This window comes from Scyliorhinus canicula, chromosome 1 (assembly GCF_902713615.1).
Source record: "Scyliorhinus canicula chromosome 1, sScyCan1.1, whole genome shotgun sequence".
Lineage (NCBI taxonomy): Eukaryota > Metazoa > Chordata > Chondrichthyes > Carcharhiniformes > Scyliorhinidae > Scyliorhinus > Scyliorhinus canicula.
The window spans coordinates 208,579,700-208,604,296 of NC_052146.1; the positions used below are offsets into that span (position 1 = coordinate 208,579,700).

A 24,597-nucleotide genomic window follows, 5' to 3' on the forward strand; every position below is an offset into this window, starting at 1 on the left:
CGTTGGAAGGTCTCTTCTTACTTCCTCCACCAGGCTGGTCAGGTTCCACGTGTGGATCTGTGTCCAGTCTCTGGTTAGCTGGATCCCCAGGAACTGAATCTGTTCTGGGCCATCTTGAACGGGAGCTACTCCAGCTCTCTCCCTCCCCCCTTTGGGTTCACTGGGAATGCCGCGCTTTTGCCCAAGTTAAGTTTGTAACCAGATAATATTTAAATGAGCCAAATCATACATTTAAATACCCGGATGGCACTTTCACCAGACGGCCTGGAATCAACGGCCACGCCTGCGAGACCTCGACCAGGCGCCATTTAGTACTGGTTTCCACAAACATGGACCAGGCTTGATAGCTCCTCGGGGTGGGGGTCTCACAGGCCAAAGACCCCGCGTGATCGGGGACAGGGCAGGGGATTAGAAATAATTGAATTAGTCTCAATAAGTCAGCTCAGGCATGATAGAAATTCTATAGTCTGAAGGAAGTCATTCGGTCCATCACTTACCAGTATCTCTCAAATACTGACAATGCGTTATAAACAATTGTAGAATTTTAACTGCACACCCTTTATTTCCCATTTGTAATGTTTTGGCTTTACTCTTTATGTACCCATATAACAATGTATTATTCTCATTTAGACCCTGCCACTTGCTATCTCACACATAGTTCTACAGTTGGTGAGTGGCATTCCCCACACTTGATGAAAAGTGACAGTACAATCACCTTCAGCCTCTATGAAACTCAATAACCCATACCATGTTGTATGCAAGTACTGCCCACAGATTTAATGATTACTTAATCAACAACTATGGTTTTAAGTTACTGAGAGGTTCACATTGGAGAAAAAACAAACTTAAAACAGCTTCTTGGGTGCAAATAATTGAAGAATATAAGGGACAATTGACAAGTCTTTGGAGGATCCACTTTGAGTTTTGCTCAAAGATTCCTAATCCTCCACTCCTTGGCACAAAATGGAGTCAAATCTTGCTCGTCATTTAGTTTGAAGACACAACCACCATAAAGTTAGTTTTAAAATATATTCACTCATGCTTCACTGAAGTGCAGAATTAAAACAAGCAAGTGTTAGGAATATTTTGCAGAGATCCAGTGAGAGAGAGAGCTGAATCGTCCCATTTGCTGATAACTAACCCCATGTGGTATGGGTGTCCTAATTCCAGAATACAAAGTGGTCAGCAACAGCTTGGATATTAGTCATACTTTAATGAAATGTACATGACTTGAAGAGGCAGTGAAAATAAAATTAATTGGAAAAAAAATTGGTCAGATCATTTTAAGAAAGCAGAACTTTCCATTTCAAAGATTAGAAAGTGATGCAATCACCCATTTACTGTTATCTGATATATTAATGTGGACATGTATATATTGACACACATAAAGACACCCTCCCTAACAGCACAGTTGACTGCAGTGATTCAAGAAGGCAGCTCACCACCACCTTCGAGGACAATTAGGGATGGGCAATAAATGCTGGTCTAGTCAGCGACACCCACATCCCAAGAACACATAGAAAAACACACACACACATCCTGAAGGTTACAGAGGAAAATGAGGGGAAATGAGTGGTCAATCTTTAGTCAATGCCACTTCATTTTCTTAATATTCTTGGTTGGATGATCTGGCTTCATATCAATATGTGGAGTTATGCTCAAAGAATGGAAGGATCTGGCCTACTGGTACATTTGTTCCAGCTAAGTGGAGCAAAAAAGTTAAATACCCAGATTATGCCCAGGGAAACCTTAAAATCTACTTCACTCTCAATTTTAAAATGTGGAAGTCGAAAGGGTAAAGCTGCAAGAGAGTGGGCTAACAAATGAATCACAAAATGTGCAAAAGACGATGCTTCCAAAATTGTACACCAATGATCGACATTACACCATTACCCAAGTGGGGGTCCAAATAGCCGAGTAATGAAAAGGCCTCTTCAGTTAACGTATAAGCTGTCAGTTTATTATTTCAGCCTGATCAGGATGACCCTTTAGCTCACTAGAGTCAGTCATTCTAATGCAAGCTTCAAACTGCCATGTAAACCAATTGGTTCAAATCCAGCTACTACTTTCAGTGAAAATGTTTTTTCCACCAAACACTTATCTCAAAAAGATCACTGATCTAATTATACCATTGCCAGCCACCAAAAAGGGTGTTAAAGAATTAAAATGGATAGTAAATAGTTTCTGTACATGAACCTGCCTACAAGTCATTATATAAATAACTCTTGCCCTTGCCAAGGTGCCAACATTGAGCTGAAAGAAGTTGACAATGAGTCCAAGTGGAATTTTAAAGGAAGCGAACCCCATTCTTACAGGTAGTGTCAGCAAAGTAACACACAGGAATACAAGGGGACTTGGAGCAGATAAACTGTTGCAGGCGATACTGGTGCAGAAAGGAAAAATATAAAGCAGAGAAGAATTAGTACAAGAAGGTTTGATTATACTGAAGCACTCATGTTATTCCTCAGCTATTGAACTGGAGATTAAGTGACAAAAGTGCATAATAAAGATGATGGTCGAAGGTGCATTAGAGGATAGGACAGTTTTTGGAATGGAACAGTGTTTAGAAGCAGTGGTCAAGTATAGAATGTACTTTTTAAAAATGAAAGAATGGAGGACAGTAGTTTTGAACATCATAGGATCTCCTGCACCTTTTAAATCGCTCAAACCATGTTTCCACAATTGGATAATGGCTGTTTTCAGACTATATCTTCAGATTTCTGCCCAAACACAGGCAGCACCGTGACCTCCACCATGGGTTAGACAAAGAGGTTAATCCACCCCGGTGGAATGGGGATCAAATCCCGTGCTGATGGTACCAATATCTTCCACAGTGGCCAGCCAGATTGTAACCTCAACTCTTAACAGCACAAAATTCTAAAAAGGTATGCCAAAACAATGTTATTGTTTAACAGGACGGCCTCCTTTGGTTTGACCAACCGGTCCATTCAATAGATGCAAGTGTGGGAAGAACTCCATTATTATAAATAACTCACCACATTAGTTTTATCTGCACCGAAAATTGCTTTGAAAGAGAAACACTAGGCCACTAATCTGGCATCTTTTAATGGGCAGAATATTGGCATGTGACATTCCAGTAAAATCAGCTTGAAATTGCGAAAACCATTGATCGACCAACAAAATATTAATTACAACACAAGTCAATGCTCATGATCATAAATTATTTCTTGCAACATTACATACTGATGTATAGTACAAGTTGGTGTCCGTTTCAAAACAGAAAACTATGTACATGACTAATGTTAAGAATCCATGCATATAATATGCTTGTCAAATTTAATTTAAGGCCATTTTAAAAGGGAAACAATTTGATACTTTGTTACATTACAAAATACAGTTGGAATTAAATATTGAAGAATTAATCATCCAAGATCTTATGTCTGAAATATAGAATCTTGTGCGCAACAAAACGTGAAAGATCACGGTGTATTGGTGACAGATGGATCTCGAGAAGATAAAGTGCTGCAGTCTGACATCACTTGGAGTGCATCTTCTTCTGAGAACTGCATAAATAGAATGTTTAACATTTAGCACTGGAACACAGATTAACAGTACAGCAAAACAGAGTTGTACAAATAAACTTGCCATTGATTCCTTTCCTGGAGATCCTCTTTTTAAATAGAGATCCCCACTCTTCCAACTTCACTTTTTGAAGTTTACATACCCATCAAGGTGGAGGACATCAGTTCCAGAGTTGGAACACTTTGGTTCTCAATTTGGTCGGCCAATCATCGTCAGCACCAAGTATATTAGGGTAAACCACTGGGTGGGTGTTTGGGGAATTGATAATGGAAAGTGGGGAGACGGCGGATGAATTGAACAGATAATGGAAAGTGGGGAACCGGCAGATGAAATGAACAGATAATGGAAAGTGGGGAGCCGGCGGATGAATTGAACAGATAATGGAAAGTGGGGAGCTGGCGGATGAATTGAACAGATAGTGGAAAGTGGGGAGCTGGCGGATGAATTGAACAGATAGTGGAAAGTGGGGAGCCGGCGGATGAATTGAACAGATAGTGGAAAGTGGGGAGCCGGCGGATGAATTGAACAGATAGTGGAAAGTGGGGAGCCGGCGGATGAATTGAACAGATAGTGGAAAGTGGGGAGCCGGCGGATGAATTGAACAGATAATGGAAAGTGGGGAGCCGGCGGATGAATTGAACAGATAGTGGAAAGTGGGGAGCCGGCGGATGAATTGAACAGATAGTGGAAAGTGGGGAGCTGGCGGATGAATTGAACAGATAGTGGAAAGTGGGGAGCCGGTGGATGAATTGAACAGATAGTGGAAAGTGGGGAGCTGGCAGATGAATTGAACAGATAATGGAAAGTGGGGAGCCGGTGGATGAATTGAACAGATAATGGAAAGTGGGGAGCCGGCAGATGAATTGAACAGATAGCGGAAAGTGGGGAGCTGGCAGATGAATTGAACAGATAATGGAAAGTGTGGAGATGGCGGATGAAATGAACAGGCATTTTGCATCACTGTTCGCTATATAGAGGATGAGTAACATCCCAGAAATAGATGTAAATCAGGAAATGAAAGGGAGGGGGGAACAATCACCATCAAAGTGGTATTGAGAAAATTGTTGGGTCTGCAAGTTGACAAATCCCCAAGTGGCTAGTGAAATAATTGATGCATAGGTTTTAATTTTCCAAAATTCCCTAGATTCAGGGAAGATTCTATTAGATTGGAAAAATAGCAAATATTCAAAAATGGAGGTAGACAGAAAGGAGGAAAACAATATCTGCTAACCTAACATCTGTCACAGGGAAAATGTTAGAAGCTATTATTAAATCCAAGCAGAGTCAACATGGTTTTTTGAAAGGGAAATCATATTTAACCAATTTATTGGAGTTCTTCGAGTTACATTTTTTTTATTCGTTCATGGAACATGGGCGCAGGCTGTGCCAGCATTTATTGCCCATCCTTAATTGCCCTTGTGGAGGCAGTTAAGAGTCAACCACGTTGCTGTGGTACTGGAGTCACATGTAGGCCAGACCAGGTAAGGATGGCAGATTTCCTTCCCTAAAGGGGCATTGGTGAACCAGATGGGTTTTTAGGACAATCGACAATGGTTTCATGGTCATCATTAGCCTTTTAATTCCAGATATTTTTATTTTATGTATTTTATTTCAAAATTGTGCAAATGGTTACAAAACATAAACAGTCCGGGAAACATACTCGCCAACACACAACTATACAGAGAGTACAAATATTTTCCTATTTTCACCCTCCCTCCGCCCCGCCACGACGAACAACTCTTCAAACATGGCCACGAATATCCCCCACCTTGCCTCAAAGCCCTCCGCTGAGCCCCTTGGTTTGCATTTGACATTTTCCAGACGGAAAAAATCGTACAAGTCTCCCAATCAGGCTGCCACCCCCACATGGAGTTGCCAACTGCCATTCCAATAAGATTCTTGGCCGGGTAATCAGAGAGGCGAAGGCCACAACATCGACCTTCTTCCCCTTCATCAGCTCCGACTTCTCCGATATCCCAAATATCGCCACCGAAGGGTCTGGCCCTAACCCCCCAACCACTATCCTTGTTAGTGCCGCAAACACTCCAGCACAGTATCCCCCCCAACTTCTCTCAGCCCCAGAACACATGTGGGTGGGGACCAACAAACCACGTACATTTCTTGCATTCGTCTGCCATTCCCTGGAAGAATCCACTCATTCTTGCCCGAGTCATATGCACCTTAGGTATGCCTTGAACTGTATTAGGGGGATCCTCGTGCACGAGGAAGTCACGTTTACTTCACGTAGCACCTCACTCCACACTTTTATCTCCCCATCGAGCTCCTACTTCTTCTTAATCTTCACGTCCCTGCTCTCCCAGCCACCCATGTGTCTCGATCCTGACCTCCCCTTCCACGTTCGGAAGCAGCAGTCACTCCAACAGGGCGTAGCCTGGGGAATCCTTTCCAAACCTTCCATGCGAAGTTACTTCCTGTAAGCATCTAAACTCACTTCCTCTTGCGAGCTCTACCCTCTCCTTCAGTTCCTCTATTCTGGCAAACCTCTCTTCCAAGTACAGATCCTCACCTTAACCAGCCCCACTTCTCTCCACTCCTTATACATGGTGTCTGTCCCACCCCCTCCGCTCGAATCAGTGGTTTTCGCACAATGGTATCAACACCGACCCCACCTATCCTAAAGTGCCTCCTCAGCAGGATCCAGACCTTTACTGTGGACTGTACCACTGGGCCCTCCGTGTACTTCCTTGGTGCCAGTGGCAACGCCGCCGTCACCATAGCCCGCAGGCTGGACCCCTCCAGGATTCTTCCTCCATTCTGCGCCTCGCCTTCCCCCCACCACTTCACCTTCTCCATGCTCGCCGCCCAATAATAATGCAACAGGTTTGGCAATACCAACCTTCCTTCTAATAATAATCTAATCTTTATTATTGTCACAAGTAGGCTTACATTAACACTGCGATGAAGTTACCCTGAAAAGCCCCTAGTCACCACACTCCACCACCTGTTAGGGTACACTAAGGGAGAAATCGGAATGTCCAAATCACCTAATATCGTGTCTTCTGGGACTTGTGGAAGGAAACTGGTACACCCAGAGGAAACCTACGCAGACACGGGGAGAACGTGCAGACTCCGCACAGTGACCCAAACCGGGAATTGAACCTGGGACCCTGGTGCTGTGAAGCAGCATTACTAACTACTGTGCTACAGTGCCACCTCTGCCTCTGTAGCAGGGTCCTCTCACCCCATGGTACCTTCACTACCCACACAAAGTCTGAGATATTCGTATCCAGTTTCCAGAAAAGGCCTGTGGTACAAAATTTAGACGCGTCTGGAATATGAATAGAAACTTGACAGGACCTTCATCTTCACCACTTGGACCCTCCCTGCCAGAGTCAGATGCAGCGTGTTCCACCTCTTCAGATTCTCTCTAACCTCTTACACTAGCGTGGTTAGATTTGACTTATGCAGTGTCACCCACTCTCGTTACCTGAATCCACAGATATTTAAGCCTATCTCCGCTACTTTAAATGATTAACCCCCTAGGTTGGCTCGGTGACGCAGCTCGTTCAACAGGAACACTTTTCCCTACATTTAATTCATTTTTTTTTAAAATTTAGAATACCCAATTTTGTTTCCAATTAAGGGGCAATTTAGCGTGGCCATCTGCACATCTTTGGGTTGTCAGGGTGAAATCCATGCAGCATCGGGGAGAACGTGCAAACTCCACACGGACAGTGACCCAGGGCCGGGATTCGAACCCGGGTTTGAGGGTCCTCAACGGCGTAGGCAACAGTGCTGCCCACTATGTTTACTTTATATAGTGAGAACGTCCTGAACTTCCCCAACAGGCCCATAATCTCCCATGCTCTCCAGCAGGTCCGACACGTACAGTAACAGGTCGTCCACATATAGTGACACTCTATGCTCCCTACTCCCCGCGCAATCCTGTGCCACTCTGCCCCCAAGGGCCATTGCCAGAGGCTCTATAGCTAGCTCAAACAACAGCGGTGACAGTGGGCACTTGCCTCCGGTGCCACATACTACAGGCGCACCCACGCCACAAATTTCGACCCGAACCCGAACCTTCCCAGGACCTCAAACAGGTACCACCACTCCACCGGTCAAATGCCTTCTCTGCAACCATGGACACCACTATCTCCGATACCCGTCCTCTCAACAGAGTCATTATCACATCACAAGAGAGCTGCCTGCCCTTTATGCAACCTGTCTGGTCCTCCGCAAATACCCCAGGACACAACCTTCCATCCTCCCAGCCACCAACTGAGCCAGCACTTTTACATCTGCATTTAACGGCATCATGGGCCTGTACGACCAACATTCCAATGGGTCCTTCCCCTTCTTAAGTATCAATGTGATTGTTGTCTGCATTATCGTCTCCGGCAGCTCCCCCTTCTCCAACGCCTCATCGAACACCCCCAAGAGACGAGATGTCAGGTCCGTCGCAAACTCCATATAAAATTCCACCAGATCACCATCAGACCCTGGAGCCTTGCCCGACTTCATAAACTTATACTGTCCAATACCTCCCTCAGCTCCAAGGGCTCTTCAAGTGCCTGTCTCTTTTTCCAACTGCGGAAACTCTAGCCCATCCAAAAACCACTCCATGTCCTCTTCTTCAAACCACGGATCTGCCCTGTGCAGCTCCTTAAAGTATTCCCTTAACGTCTCATTTATCCTCCCCGGCTCCATCACCACCTCCCCGTCTCTGTCCATATCCTCAACCTTTCCCTGGATGTGGCCTAGCTCCATAGTTGAGGTGCTAACATCCGACTTGCCTTCTCCTGTACTCGTATTGCACGCACCCCACCCCCTTGTACTGCGCAGCTTCCCGCCGCCTCCCCTGTCATCAACTGATGAAATTCCCCCTGGAACTTTTTCCTTCTTGCCAATACCTCCGTGGTGGGCACCCGCGAATACTCCCCATCTACTTTGATTAATTCCAGATATCTTAGAGTTTAAATTCCATCACCTCAGCTCGAGTACTGCATACAGTTTTGGCTGCCACACTTTAGGAAGGAATTGAAGGCATTGGAGAGTGTGCAGAAAAACAGATGGTCAGATGGATGACACAAAAGATTGGCTGAGTGATGGACAGTGTAGAGGATAGCTATAACCTCCAAAATGATATAGATGGGTTGGGGGAGTGGGTGATAAAGTGTCAGCTGGAATTTAATACCGAGAAGTGTGGGGTCATGCATTTCGGGAAGTCAAACAGTTATAGAGAGTATACAATAAATGGGAATATACTGAGAGGGAGATGGAGATGAAGTGAGAGATCTTGGTGTACAAGTACAGAGGTCCCTGAAGGCAGCAGTTCAAAGTAGACAAGATTGTAAAGAAAGCATATGGAATGCTCTCCTTTACTGGCAGAGGTATAGAATATAAAAGAAAGAATATAATGTTGGAATTGTATTAAATACTGGTGAGGCCACAGCTGGAGTACTGTGTGCAACTCTGGTCACTACATTACAGGAAGGACGTAATTGCTCTAGAGAGTGTAGAAGAGGTTTACAAGAATGTTGCCAAGGCTAGAAAAGTGTAGCTACGAGGAGAGATTGGACAGGTTGGGGTTAATTTCATTGGAACAAAGAAGGCTGAGGGGTGACTTAATTGAGGTGTGCAGAATTATGAGACGAGATAGTGGACAGGATAAAATTACTTCCCTTGGTGGAGAATTCTAGAACCAGAGGACATAGATTAAAGAGGCAAATGGTGTAGAGGGGACATGAGGAAGAACCTTTTTTATGCAGAGGGTAGTGGGAGTCTGGAATTTGCTGCCCGAGTTGGTGATAGAGGCAGAGACCCTAAACTCAAGTACCTGGATCTGCATCTTAAGCGCTAAAGCTACAGGACTATGGGCCAGGTGCAGGAAGGTGGGATTAGAAAGGGCACCTGAATATCCTTGGACTGGCATGGACAAAATGGGCCGAACGGCCACCGTTTGTGCTGTAAATTTTCTATGGTTCCATGGATAGGAAACCTCATTATGAAGATAGATTGGAGAAGTTGTGACTCTGTTCCTTGGAGAAAAGGCAGAGAGGAGATTTGATGGAAGCATTTAAAATCATGATGGGTCTGGACAGAGAAGATTGGAGGAACTGTTCCCATTAGTGAAAGAATCGAAAATGAGGAGGCGCAGATTTAAAATAATTAGCAAAAATCAGAAGCGATATAGAAAAGACTTTTCGCACAGCAAGTGGTTTAGGTCTGGAATGCACTGTCTGGGAGGTTGGTGGAGGCAGGTAAGAGGGAATTTGATGATTAATTAAAAAGAAAATACCTGCAGGTTTATGGAGAGAAGGTTGGGGAATGGCACAAGGTGAAATGCTCATTTGGAAAGCCAGTGCAGATATGATGGGCTGAATGGCCTCCTTCTGCACTGATACAATTCTTGATGAGTGCAGATACACTTCAGTTGAACAGTTGGTACCACAAAGGAACGATGCACAAACAGTACCCATCCCTCCAATAACAAAGACATGGATCATAGAAACAGAAAATAGATGCAGTAGGCCATTCGGCCCTTCGAGCCTGCACCACCATTCAATATGATCATTTTTTAAAAAAATTTTAAATAAATTTAGAGTACCCAATTCATTTTTTCCAATTAAGGGGCAATTTAGTGACCAATCCACCTAGCTTGCACATTTTTGGGTTGCGGGGCGAAACCCACGCAAACACGGGGAGAATGTGCAAACTCCACACGGACAGTGACCCAGAGCCGGGATCGAACCTGGGACCTCAGCGCCGTGAGGCCGCAGTGCTAACCCACTGCGTCATCATGCTGCCCATATTCAATATGATCATAGCTGATCATGCAACTTCAGTATACCACTCCCGCTTTCTCTCCATATCCCTTGATCCCTTTAGCTGGAAGGGCCATGTCCAGCTCCCTCTTGAATATATCCAACAAACTGGCCCCAAAAAGCTTTCTGTGGTAGAGAATTCCACAAGTTCACAACTCTCTGAGAGAAGTTCGTCCTCATCTCATTCCAAAATGGCCTTGGGCTGTGTTCCCAACATCGGGAACATTCTTCCCGCATTTAGCCTGCCCAGTTCCATCAGGATTTTAAATGTTTCTAAGAGATCCCCTCTTATTCTTCTAAACTCGTGAGTACAAGCCCAGTCGATCCAGTCTTTCTTCATATGTCAGTCCTGTCATCCCGGGAATTAGTCTTGTGAACCTTCGCTGCACACCCTCAATAGTAAGAATGTCCTTCCTCAAACTAGGAGACCAAAACTGCACGCAATGCTCAAGGTGTGGCATCACCAAGGTCCTGTATAACTGCAGCAGGACATCCCTACTCCTATACTCATATCCTCTCGCTATGAAGGCTAGCATGCCATTAGCTTTCCTCACTGGCTGCTGTACCTGCATGACAACCTTCAGAGACTGTCCAACCATGACACCCAGGTCTGATTGCACCTCCTCTTTTCCTAAGCTTCCACCTTTCAGATAATAATCTGCCTTCCTGTTTGTGCCACCAAAGTGGATAACCTCACATTTACCCACATTATATTGCATTTTCCAAGTATTTGCCCACTCAGCCAGCCTGTCCAAATCACTTGCAGCCTCTTTGCATCCTCCTCATAAGCACACACTACCACCCAGCTCAGTGTCAATTGCACGCAATTCCTTTGTCCAAATCATTAATGTATATTGTGAACAGCTGGGGTCCCAGCACTGAACACTGCGGTACTCCCACTAGTCACTGCCTGCCACTCATTTATTTCCACTCTCTGCTTCCTGTCTGCCAACCAGTATTCTAACCACGTCAATACATTACCCCCAATACCATTAACTTTAATTTCAATAATCTCTTGTGTGGATCTTGTTAAAACCTTTTGATAGTCTAGATACACAACATCCACTCATTCACCCTTGTCCACTCTACTAGTCATATCCTCAGAAAATTCTGTAGTCTAGTGTGTCATAAGAACCCTTCCTGTACCAGGGCAAACCACATAACAACAGTCACTTTACCACTTCTGTGACACTAGTGGCAAATTTCACGGCATTTTTAAATGACTGGGGGGGGGGGGGGGGGTCCTACCAGTTGAAAGGTAGGATGCAGATTGAAGGCAGGTCATTGGTCCTCCTGGTAAAGGGGTTGTGAGCCAGGCTAAAATTTGTGCATGTAAAAAAAATGCCTCTCATCACATAAACCAAACAAGACAAGTCAGCAAGAGTTCCAAATATCCAAATATAACGAACAGTTAGGCACTGCTGGATGATTGGCAAGATAATACTCCGATCAGCTTTAAAAGTCTTGCTTTGGACAGACTGTAGCGGAAGAAATGGCTTGCCTTTCAAGTCGATTAACAACATGAGGGTCTTGGCAGATTCTACACTAACCATGTCCAACCAATGGAGGGAAGCAAGCAAAAAAAACAGCAGAATGTTCAAATCCTGAATCAGAACTGTTAAACACAACACAGATAGTGATGATCGAACTGTAGAGTTAACAGAGTTCAAACCAGTAATATTTAGGAGTGGATTTCAGCAAGTCCTTCTTCAGGCAGAAAGCAACAACACTTGGAATGGACTTCTGAAGTGGCGGAATGCTTGGATGTATTTAACAACAATTAGTACTGGGTTAATATAGATCCAAATGGTCTTACTGATCTATTATCATTGAATGTGATAGGAACTGTAAATCCAATGCCCTGATTTGTGCATGTACCGTGTAACAAAACTACTGATTTCATGAAATTACATTCCCCGATTAGGAGAAAAGGGCTGCAAACAGCCTTCAATGATGCAAGAAACATGCAAAATAAACTGTGAATTTAAGGGTGATGGAAGTAAATGTGTAATCTAATCTTGCATAAATTGACTGACTGGAGGTTTTACATCCACTGCTTTACAGCCAGTATTAAACAACCAGGACATTAGACAAGCTAGGGAACAACTTTTGGTAAAAATAGAGAAATGGGAATTGTGCTAAAGGGTACTCAATCATATTTTTGTCACAGCCTTTTGACAGTTATATCACAAATGCTTCTCTAAATCCACAATTCAGTATGAATTTGAGTTGGTACAAGCCTGCCCCATCAAAATGTTTCGCCTTTCTCTTGGATTTGTATACACAGTCTGAATGTATGAGCAATTCCACAACACGGGAGCTGACTGTAAGGGTGCTAGCTTTCATCAACACCGGAATTCCGAAAGTCAATCAAAAGTTTAGCGGGACAAAAAGTGTTTAGTGTGTCCCTCAAAACTGTTTTTGAAAACAAATAACACTTACTTGTGCTTAATCAGCCGGCCACCCTGAATGAGCTGTGCGGTTTCGTTAGTGAAATGGCAGGCAAACAAGAGCCAGTTTCTGGGCTGCACCTTGTATGCAAATCGCATGAAAAGCAGAGAGTAGCAGCACAATGCTGTGAAAGAGAATAGGAGACGGTCATTTTGTGTGTGGGACACTGCATTATGAAATGTTTACATTACATTGACCTTTCAATTGCTGGGCAAATGCGAAAACCACAGCAGTGTTATGACCAATATTAGATCAAATCTCAACAGTCATCAACAAATACAGTTTTTAAAATGTGCCACTTATTTGCATCACATTGAACAAATTGCAAGATAACGGTCAACTTATTTTAAATCAGATGTAATCTATATAAGCAGGGATCCGGAGGGTGATTACAGTTAAAATATTAGTTCATCAGAAAGTTTAAAAACTACAACAAGCTGCTCAAAAACTTTCAATGGCCTACTGAATCCACGTAAACATATGTAAAATAGAGCAAATTACAAAGGAAATTACAACGGTGTACAAATGCAATGTGCAGAAAGGACTTCCAAACACTTTTCATGCAATTAATCCATTGCAAACATTCACACTACTGGAAACCTTAGCTCAACGTCCAGAAGATCGCCATCAGTCATCAAACAGAAATCAGTACAGGAATCGCAGAAAATAAAAAAGACTCAGGATGGAGCAACAGGAAAATGTAAACTCCTGTTTGAAAGCCTTTCTCACATAGAAATAGGTGCAATATTTTCAAAACTAATAACAATGCCTAAATAAATACTTTTATCAATAAGACTTGTTACTAATCAGAAACGAGAAATTAAAAAGATGGGTTATTCTGCTAAACTTTTATATGGGCACAAGCTCATGGCAGACAGTGAGAAACTGATTAGGTAGGGAATAAATAAATATGTGGCAGATTGCACTGATTCAGTTAGGACAAAGGTCAGTGCATCAATAAGTACTAAAAATAGTGTAAATAAATGAAATAGTGCCTCACTCGTGTTGAAAGGATATAGGTTAACTGAAGACCACTTAAATATTAATGCAGCCTAACATAGAGCACGAGTGGAAAAATACTACAGGTCCACAAAAGGGACACTCAATTCTATCAGTTAATACATTATTTCCGTGTTTATATTGTATTAAACAGAGTTGTTGTTGCACGAGAAAAAAATTACTTTGCATTTTAATTTTATTTTACACATCCACAGAACATTGGAGCATTTAATGGGTGTCAAACATCTGCTTAAAAATGTTATTGACTATTCTATGAACTTGCACATACAGCATCTCTCGATTATATCGAGAGGATATGTTAGCAACCCCAAGACCTCCCAATGGAGCAAATCCACCATTGAGTGGTATGCTTCCTCAAAAACCAGAGTAGTTTCCTCACTCCTTCTAGCCTTCAATTAGAGTGGCTTTTGTAGAGTCATGGCACCAAATCATATCGCCCTGCAAAGAAACCACCAGAGATCTTAAAGCAGGGAGAGCACGCAGACTGTAGAATTAAAACTCACTACATTTCTGAACATCCTTCCAATGTTTCTAGCTTAAGTGCACAAATTTGAACAGTTCAAGTCATGGGTAGCTTCCTCAGAACCATCGATTCAGTTTTAAACAAGGTGAACGTCAAGCAGTTTTGAAGCTCTCCCTGCCTCGTATTCCATGCAATACCCCTAGTTGAATATCACTGCAGATAGTGAATTTATAATTTTCAAATTGTCATGGGAATGTCACTTTTAAGAAATGTTTGTCTTCTCAAATGGCTGCAGTGATGTCAGTGTGTGGGTGGAGCTGGGCTCTAGCTCTGCTGGAAGGTGTTTTGTAGCTGGGTTTTAGTTTAGTTTTGAGTTGGGGAGTTGCATTCAAGCAAGATGGTGTATTTTGATTTCTCTCTCTGCAGGCTAAAGAATGTCTCCAGACCACTTGATAATTTAAAAGTGATACCTGCTTTCTCTGTAGAGAATTCAAATCGATTGTCTTTGTTAAAAAGGGTTTTTGACTTATGGACGTTGTTAGGAAAGTTACTAAGGGTTACCTATAGATTTTGTATCTTTGGGGGGAGTATCAGTGTTGGTAGTTGATAAGATGTTTACTGTCTGCTTATAAAATGTTAACTGGATTGATAGAATAAACATAGTTTTTGTTTAAAAAATACTTTAGCTCTCGGTTGCATCACACCTGTAAAGTGAGTCATTGTGCTCCCCATAACCAAAATCTATTCAAAGTTGTGGGTCAGGTGAACTCCATGATATACTTTAGTGTTCTCTAAACCCTGGCCTATAATAAAATAAATAAAAAGAGGGCTGTATTACAGATTTCCTGCTGTACCGTTTGCACACCACACAGCATGAAGAGTTTTAGGAAACTTTGATTTACCAAATGTCATTCTGCCACTGATGATCTCTGGAGTTTTCTTCATATCACTAAAAGCAGCAATGGGCAGCCCCCAGTTCGCAACAGGACCCCAAAAGTGCTAAAAACAATAACCGAAAGAAAAGAGAATCAGAATCAAGTTTCTCAACCATAAAAATCAAAAGCTCAAAAGATAAGCTTATACAAAAAGATTCCTTCTACATCTTCTCACCCTTTCAAAAACAGGCAAAATGATTAACATTGTCAGCCCATTGAATTTTGCTGTTCTGTGGGTGGCACGGTGGCGAAGGACCCGGATTCCATCCCAGCCCCAGGTCACTGTCTGTGTGGAGTTTGCACATTCTTCCCGTGTCAGCGTGGGTCTCACCCAGACAACCCGAAAAGAGGTGCAGGGTAGGTGAATTGACCACGCTAAATTGACCCTTAATTGGGAAAAAAAATTGTATACTCTAAATTCATTTTTTTTAAAAAAAAGAATTTTGCTGTTATATTTTAACAGCCAACACAGGAAAGACATTACAGCCTCTTAAATGGATCTTGGACGGACCGTTATAAAATGTAGGTTAGCAAGCATAGGGGTGAAAGGAACTTGGTGCAAGGTAGAGTAATCGGCAGCAAAGTTTTGGATGAGTTTTAGAAAAGTGGAAGATTAAACACCAAACTGCACAGATTTGGAACAGTCAGGTCTGGAGCTAACAGAGGTATAGATGAGGGATAGCTTATTTATGCCTTTTATGGTTTAGTTAGCATTTCCTAAAATAGAGCTAGCCCATTCAGAAGGAAAAGCTGGAAGCACTTCTTCAAGAAAAGGATACCAGAAACCCAAAACGGTTCCCCAAAAGCCTGTGGAGGCTGGGTCAATCCTTGCTTACAACACTGTAGATTGATTCATTTTTGTTAGGCGAGGGTGCAAAGAGAAATAAGAATAAAGGCAGGAAAAGGGGTGTGGATCACAGCGCAAATTCACTGCTTTAACGGAATGGCATAATATCTTACACTTGCCCCATATGACTGAATTGTTCAGTATTCATGACGAACGGGGCAAGTGGAATCATAATTAATAAAAATTAACAACACTGAAGTAATTAAGCAACATATTTAAAATTACTCTGGCTTACCGTGCTGATAAGTGATCATCCAATATGTTTGTTTATGTGGAACAGAGAAAGAGAGAAAAAAGATAATTAATTTTTGCAGTGTAAAAATGCTTAATAATATTGTATATGATTCCACAATCCAGGCAGCCAGTCAAGGCTGTACAGTTTGTGCATATGAGGCAAGCTTCAATGCAACACACTGGAGATGATCAGATCTGATAAGAGAGTCCCTAACATCCTTAAAGTTCACCGGTCATGTCTAACTTTCCTCAACTTACACACTCAGCCATCATCGGAACCAATTTTAAAGAAGGACCAACCTCATTTCTTAACAGACGGAAGTGCACAAACATAAAGAAATAAAAGTTGAGCCTGGTCTTAAACCTGCAGGCCCACTAAAAAGGACTGAGGTGCACGCTTCGCGGCCTGGGATTTGAAAACTACAGTGCCCACGGCCTAGGCATTTTTGGCTTTGCGGTGTTCATAAACATGGCATTTGGCAAATTTAATTTTGAAACATTCAGCATTAATGGAAGTGGATGTGGTTGGGTCCAGACATTGAGGGCCGAGTAGTCAAATCACGTGACATTTGCTGAATTGGCAGACACAATTGCACAGCAGACATGGACAGGCAATCTACCTCAGCTATTACAGAAGAACAGGCAGCTCAAGCTCGAATTTCTGAATCTAAAATTGGATACAGGCACATAACTCCACACAGCTTTTCATTACTGCAATTCTGCTGTGGGCAGAATTAAGCGAGTGTTCACGATTACTATTTAAAATTTACAAACTGTAGCACAAATTGGTCTGCAAAATGATTTTAAAAGGCGCATTTTTTAAAATATAAAAAAGTTTAATAAAATTTAACAATGGGTTATTTTAAACCATGTGTAAGATTACCATAATAGTATTTGGATAGTGGTAATCCCAGGCAAATTATTATAATTTATAATACAAATTGAAACAGTCAACTCTAAATCTGGAAAATTTTAAATTCTTTACAACTGGAACATGTGTTGGCTGCATTTCAATATTGAAAAACGTCCTGATAAACAAGTGAACATCACACAATAGTTTACTATAACTTTTGGCTATTGGAGAAGATCCACCAGAAATTTACATTCAAGAAAAGTTCTTTCATTAACATGCACCATAAGATAAGAAACTATGAATATTAACTTTAACAAAATAGATTGTACAGTAATCTTTCAGCTGACACCAGACATATTTAAATAATTAGTCTCCCATCAAATTCCTTAAAATGCTATCTGGGGGACACCCCGGTGGCGCACTGGGAGCACTGCAGTCTCACGGCGCCGAGGTCCCAGGTTCGATCCCGGCTCTGGGTCACTGTCCGTGTGGAGTTTGCACATTCTCCCTGTGTTTGCGTGGGTTTCGCCCCACAACCCAAAGATGTGCACGGTAGATGGATTAAACATGCTAAATTGCCCCTTAATTGGAAAAACTTAATTGGGTACTCTAAATTTAAAAAGAAAAAAAATACTATCTGGGGGGAAAAAAGCAGTACAAACTATCTTCAAAACTAATTTTGAAGATTTTTTTTTTAAATGTTAGAAAACCCAGATATCATTGTAACATTAGACCATAAGATGTAAGAGCAGAAGGCGGCCATTTGCCCCATCAAGCCTGCTCAGTCATTAAATGTGATTATGACTGATCTGATATTCCTGAACTCCACTTTCCCACCTTATCCTTAAAACCCTCAATTCACTTACTAATTATATATGGTAATCTTAAATATTATTTGAATTTTTTGTTGGATGCATTCCTCACATCACAATCAGAAGTTTGTACTATGTTGACAAATACATTTTGGGAAGAGCAGACAATACAATTCCACGTCAGCTAATTCAAATTACCTGGATACATTTGTCACTCACTAAATTTACACTCTGATGTACTATTTACACAATTGCTCAAATTCATGGATGATTCGACTTGTATCACAAAAAAACTGTAAATCAAGAATAGATTAAATGATATAATAATTATAATAATCTTTATTGTCACAGCAGCCTTACATTAACACTGCAATAAAGTTACTGTGAAAAGTCCCAAGTCGCCACATTCCGGCACCTGTTCGGGTACACTGAGGGAGAATTCAGAATGTCCAAATTACATAACTGCCCGTCTTTTGGGACTTCTGGGAGGAAACCGGAGCACCCGGAGGAAACCCATGCAGGCGTGGGGAGACTCCCGACAGACAGTGGCCCAAGCCGGGAATCAAACCTGGGACCCTGAAGCTGTGAAGCAACAGTGCTACCCACTGTGCTACCACGCTGCCTCTATGAAGGAAGGTATGAAGGTTTTTATAAATTTCAGTGAACGTCCAGCAGTACAGAGTAGAATATATAATGAAGCACCATCCATCTCCATGGCACATAATCAAATGTGCTGGTGTCATACATATTGTGGAGGCACAATAATGAAGGTATAAATGGAATAAATGGAATTTAATGCTTGTACTCTGTGGTTGATTCATAACAAATATTATTGCCAGTAGAACTTAGTCCACAAAGTTTCTGATAGATAATTGGAAGGGAAGATAAGCATGGTGGAGATAGAGGCTTCACTACAGTGTTACAGCTAATACCAAATCTTCCGAGTGCCTGAAAGGAAGACTAGTTCCTCAGAACATGGCGAGGGTGATGGACCGCTCACAGCCAGACTCAGTGCATACATTCGTTCAAATTTTAAAATCTATACAATAATCCATTCAAAATGTCCAGGAAATATATTTCTTTAAAAATGACTATTGATGGCAAAGTATTTTTCTAATGTGAGAAATTGTCATTTGGTAAAATTTCAAATGTGGGATAAAATGGGTTAATTCACAATCAACACCCTTAAAATAATGAATGAAATAAATAATGCTACTCCTGTTATTTTTCCCATCTGGAGTATATATTTTTTTTTAAACAGAGTCCTATTATTATCTGCAGAGAAAACTAACCATGTGAAGTAGGAGTGCAGGGGAGCTAAAACAACTCTAAGAGGTTACTTTTGACATTGAACGGTTATTGAAATTAAAACAGTTAACCAGCAAACAATTAATGAGAAGAAAATGTGCAGTAAGAGTGTCCAATGGAAAAGTACTTGGGATTGGAATGCAGGTTTTGAAAGATCTCGTAGTTCAGGATAGCAATAAAGAAAGAAAATGTTGGGGGTCTATTCTCAGGAGCCTAGAGCATAAAAACAATAATAGATTAGGGTGAAACCCTTAATTAAAGGAAAATGCTTTGACAAGTCCCACAGAGGCTGCAGAATCCCAAACAGTGTTGATATTGTAGAATTTCAGTTCGTTTTTAAAATAATTCACTGAATCGAATTAACATAAAATAAAATTTCAATTCAATTTTGGCTTTATTTTAAAGACAGCATATGCCTGATAAAAGTTTCAGAAAGCAGTTATAAAAAGTACCTCTCAAAGTCACTATAGATGGAGAGGAGACTAAATCACGCTTTCAAAAATATAAAGGGATTAGTTAAAATTACACCATTGAGCTCATGCAACTATATTCTGAAAACCAGACAAAACCAGACTGGTGAATCAACAATGGGATTGTGCACAAAACAAGAACAGATATGAACTGAGGGACAAAGTATTGGAAAAGAATGAACAAATGCAGAGCGTTAACTAGCAGAATTAGCTTTGGCAAACCTTTCCCATATTAAAATTATGATACCTTAAATAAATGAGATACAGACTTTTATTTAATTAGACAGAGGTTTTTTTCTCTCTGTGAGAAGAGCACAGTTTGTGTTCCGGGACAGACAAGGCTCTTCCAGCTGGTGTAGTTAAAGTTCTGGTGGGAGCTGCGCAATGTAACAATGGTTCTACCTAGCTGAAAATGAAAACCATAGCTAGTGATTAACATAGTAAATGTACTGTAATTACTCCCCAAGGAGTACTTGACCCAAATTGTACCATTCATTAGTTACAACTTGGCATTTGGGATAAATTTATCACATATTTGGAGAAAAACGAAAACGATGAATATGCTACAGGGAGGAAATTAGAGCAAGTGAAAATACAGAACTCATGAATGCTGGGGATCCTTCACATAACCAACTGTTTGGAGCAAAAATTCAGCTCTTGAATTTTATAAATTACCATAACTAATAATAAATAACTTACAATAATCAGGGCAGGACCTACTCAGTTAATGGCAGGATGTTGGGGACAGTTATAGAACAAAGAGATCTAGAAGTATGTATATGTGCGGAGTTTGCACTTTCTCCCCGTGTTTCCTCCTGGTGCTCCGGTTTCTTCCCACAGTCCAAAGATGGTAAGAAGTCTTACAACACCAGGTTAAAGTTGAACAGGTTTGTTTCAAACACTAGATTTCAGAGCACTGCTCCTTCCGAAGAAGCAGTTCTCCGAAAGCTAATGTTTGAAACAAACCTGTTGGACTTTAACCTGGTGTTGTAAGACTTCTTACTGTGCTCGCCCCAGTCCAACGCCGGCATCTCCACATCATGGCAGTCCAAAGATGTGCAGATTAGGTGGATTGGCCATGCTAATAGCCCTTAGTGTCCAAAAAGGGTGGGAGGGATTACTGGGTTACGGGGATAGGGTTAGGTAGGGTGCTCTTTCCAAGGGCCAGTGCAGACTCGATGGGCCAAATGGCCACTTTCTGCACTGTAAATTCTATGATTTTATACAGGTTAATTGCTCCTTGAAAGTGGAGTCACAAGTGGACAGGGTGGTGAAGAAGGCATTTGGCATGCTTGGTTTCATTGGTCAGAACATTGAATATACGAGTTGGGATGTCTTGTTGAAGTTGTACAAGACATTAGTACGGCCACACTTGGAATACTGTGTACAGTTCTGGTCACTATTATAGAAAGGATATTATTGAATTAGAAAGAGTGTAGAAAAGATTTACTGGAATGCTACTGAAACTTGATGGTTTGAGTTATAAAGAGAGGCTTGATAGACTGGGACTGGGATTTTTTTCTCTGGAGCGTAAGAGGCTTAGGGGTGATCTTTTAGAGGTCTTTAAATAACTAAGGGGATAGATAAGATATATAGTTAACATCTTTTCACAAAAGTAGGGAAGTCTTAAACTAGAAGACTAAATAAACTAAAAGATCAGGTTTAAGGTGAGAAGGGAGAGATACAAAGGGTCCAGAGGGGCAAGTTTTTCAAACAGAGAGTGGTGAGTGTTTGGAATGAGCTGCCAGGGGCAGTAGCAGAGGCAGATACAATTTTGTCTTTTAATAAGCATTTAAACAGTTATACGGGTAAGATGGGTACAGAGGGATAAGGGGCAAATGCTGGGCAATTGGGACTAGCTTAGTGGTAAAAACTGAGCGGCATGGACAAGTTGGGCCGAAGGGCCTGTTTCCATGCTGTAAACGTCCTATGACTATATAACTGGGAAATTTAGGTACTTTCTAAAATCCTTTAATTCAGACTACCTACTGAAGCATTACATTAATTACAACAACCCACAGATCCATGCTGGTATTTCTGCTCCACATGAGCTTCCTCTGATACCCCTTTATCTCACCGCATCAACACATCCAACTATTCCTTTCTCCCCCATATATTTATTTAGTTTGTTCTGAAATGAATCAATTCTATTTTTTACTACTTCCTGTGGTACCAAATGGCTCAGTGGTTAGCACTGTTGCTTCAAAGCGCCAGGGTCCCAGGTTCAATTCCCGCTTGGGTCACTGTCTGCATGTTCTCCCAGTGTCTGTATGGGTTTCTTCCGGGTGCTGCGGCTTTCTCCCACAAGTCCTGAAAGACGTGCTGTGAGGTGAATTGGACATTCTGAATTCTTCCTCAGGTGTACCCGAAAAGATGCCGGAGTGTGGCAACTGGGGGCTTTTCACAGTAACTTCATTGCGGTGTTAATGTAAGCCTACTTGTGACACTAATAAAGATTATTATATTCTCACCACTCTCCAGGGAACAAAATTTTTATTAGTGACTCTCTTATATTTTTTTTATTTTGTCCCATCCTTAAAGTTACAAAGTCAATGCACAGAATGGACAGGGCAAACCCTTAGTCCATCTCATTGCTTGCTCCAAAAACGAATTCAAATTCAAACCAATTCCTGGTCTCCATACAAGATCGAAGCTGACAAGAAAAGACATTGCACCTCATCTTGGGCTTGATCTTAGCCAAAGGCCGAGAAGCGATGACTCTTATATTTACGACCCTTGTTCTGGTCTCCATCACAGATGGAAACTCCTCCAAGTTGGCCCTACCAACCTCTTTCATAATCTCAATTACTTCTTTCTGGACATTGTTCACCCTTAATTTTTTTTTTATAAATTTAGATTACCCAATTATTTTTTCCAATTAAGGGGCAATTTAGCGTGGCCAATCCACCTACTCTGCACATTTTTGGGTTGTGGGGGCGAAACCCACGCAGACACGGAGAGAATGTGCAAACTCCACACAGACAGTGACCCAGAGCCGGGATCGAACCTGGGACCTTAGCGGTTGTGCTAACCACTAGGCCACCGTGCTGCCCTGCCTTAATCTTTTTTAGAGTGTGTTGTGCTGCCAATCACATTAAAACATATATAGAAAGCTCACAAATTGAGGGAATTTGAAGGGGTTATGATGGCTCCATTTACACTACATAGGATATTTCCCAACAATTGCTTATATTCATGCATTAGAGATGATACCCCCACCACTTAGGACGTCCCATTAACAATGACAGAATTGTAATGTAATAGGGTAATATTGAGATGTAAGCAACTTCAAATTCACTAAAAACACTGATCACATTGCAAAAAGCACAATGTGGAACAAAATCTTGTGTACTTCTTTTCTAGTTTTAAAATTGTGAAATGTGAATCATTAAACAATCAAAAAATAATAAACTTATTTCTATTGTGAACACACTTTACACAAAAAGAATAATCTGAACTGGGGAGAATAAGGGACATAATTCAGCCAAGAGCACATTTGGGTCAGCAATAACACTTTTTCCCCCACAGAGTCAAAGGGTCATAGCCTCATGTCCAACTCCAGGACATGGAGCAGATTTTCAAGGTTGGTGTTTTAAGTTGGCACACTCATGGAATACTGAACTCTCAGAAGTGTCATCCCTCAGACCAGATACTCCTTTATAAATGGCTTCTGTGGTACTCATACGGACAAATAAAAAGAGGTGTCCTGATGCCCTGGCCACAATTTATTCCCCAGTTATGATCATCAACAGTACATTTGACACTCTGCAGTTTATGGGAGGTTGCTCTGCACATATCTGGCATTGATATTTGCCTACAAAACAGCATGAAACAGTGAATTGTCCAGACAGTTTTTGGGGCATCCTGGTGGGGAGCAGTGAAAACTCAGTTGGTTGAACAGATGGTTTGTGATGCACAGCATCGCCAAAGCACAGGTTCATTTCCTATACCGGCTGAGGTTATTCTTGAAGGCCCACCTTCTCAACCTTGTCTTTCACCTGAGGTGTGGCGATCCTCAGGTTAAACCACCAACATTCAGCTCTCCCCCTCAAAAAGGGGAAAGCAGCCTATGGTCATCTGGGATTATGGTGACTTTACTTTTACTTACTAGTGCGAGGTGCAGCTCAAACTGTGATTGTTGCCATCCAAGCCAACCCATAGCACATGATCCCCTGCCCCGAGATATCCATGCCCAGTGGCATCACAACAATTCAGTGTCATTTGGAGCCATTGAGTGAATTGTTAACCTCGACACCGCACTATAACTACTTCCCAAACGTTATCAAAAGCATGAAGATGCTTGAAAGTACAGACCTTGAAAATTGCTGAGAGATATGCTGCTGAAGCGTGTCCTCAGGACAAACACACGAGTGCCAAATTTTAGATAACTATAATTTATAGGTTGCTGTTTGATTTAATTATTGATCCCCATTGGTTTAATTATAGATCGCCGTTAACAAATGACCGTAATATAGAGACGGAAGGACATGAGGCTAGTGGCTCACTCAGCCTGCCTGGCGTGCGGTATGACAGGCGGGGACAGCGGACTCGGCCTCCCTCCCCGAAGAGAAGCCTGGGCCTTTCCCGTTGAGGCCGGAGCTGTTCGCTCACCTCATGAGATAGTCGCGGAAATCCTTGCTCTTGAGGTAGTCCACGGCCTTGCGGGCCACAGTCCCGGCCATGACGGCGACTCAACGGAAGTGAACACACACGGACGGAGTGAGGACGATCCGGAGCGGCTCTGAAGGACAAACAAACAAATCCTTGCACCCACTTCAACTTCCTCACCCAGAGCACGCCGGGATAGCCGGGTCGCCAATGGAGGACCCAGGGACATCCTATATCGCTGATTGGTGGTTCGTACCCCCCTGAC

The 24,597-nt window shown here is 42.0% G+C and overlaps 1 protein-coding gene across 1 annotated transcript; it reads right to left on the reverse strand.

The window, feature by feature from the left end:
* Nucleotides 1-3,046: 3,046 nt before the first annotated feature.
* On the reverse strand, nucleotides 3,047-24,557 carry mpc1 (mitochondrial pyruvate carrier 1). Its single transcript, XM_038806760.1, has 5 exons — nucleotides 24,336-24,557; nucleotides 22,768-22,771; nucleotides 15,168-15,264; nucleotides 12,774-12,906; nucleotides 3,047-3,524 (listed from the first exon to the last, which is right to left on the reverse strand). The coding sequence occupies exons 1-5, from the start codon at nucleotides 24,404-24,406 to the stop codon at nucleotides 3,497-3,499; spliced, it is 333 nt and encodes a 110-aa protein (XP_038662688.1). The 5' UTR covers nucleotides 24,407-24,557; the 3' UTR covers nucleotides 3,047-3,496.
* Between the last annotated feature and the right edge of the window lie 40 nt (nucleotides 24,558-24,597).

Bases quoted from the DNA above. Each gene is read 5' to 3' on its own strand.
- mpc1 (XM_038806760.1), bottom strand. From the start codon at position 24,406: ATGGCCGGGACTGTGGCCCGCAAGGCCGTGGACTACCTCAAGAGCAAG. The intron at 12,907-15,167 runs GTAAATCAAAGT...TCTCTTTCACAG, and splicing joins CAGTGGCAGAATGACATTTG to CATTGTGCTGCTACTCTCTG. The intron at 3,525-12,773 runs GTAAGTGTTATT...CTATTTATGCAG, and splicing joins GGCCGGCTGATTAAGCACAA to TTCTCAGAAGAAGATGCACT.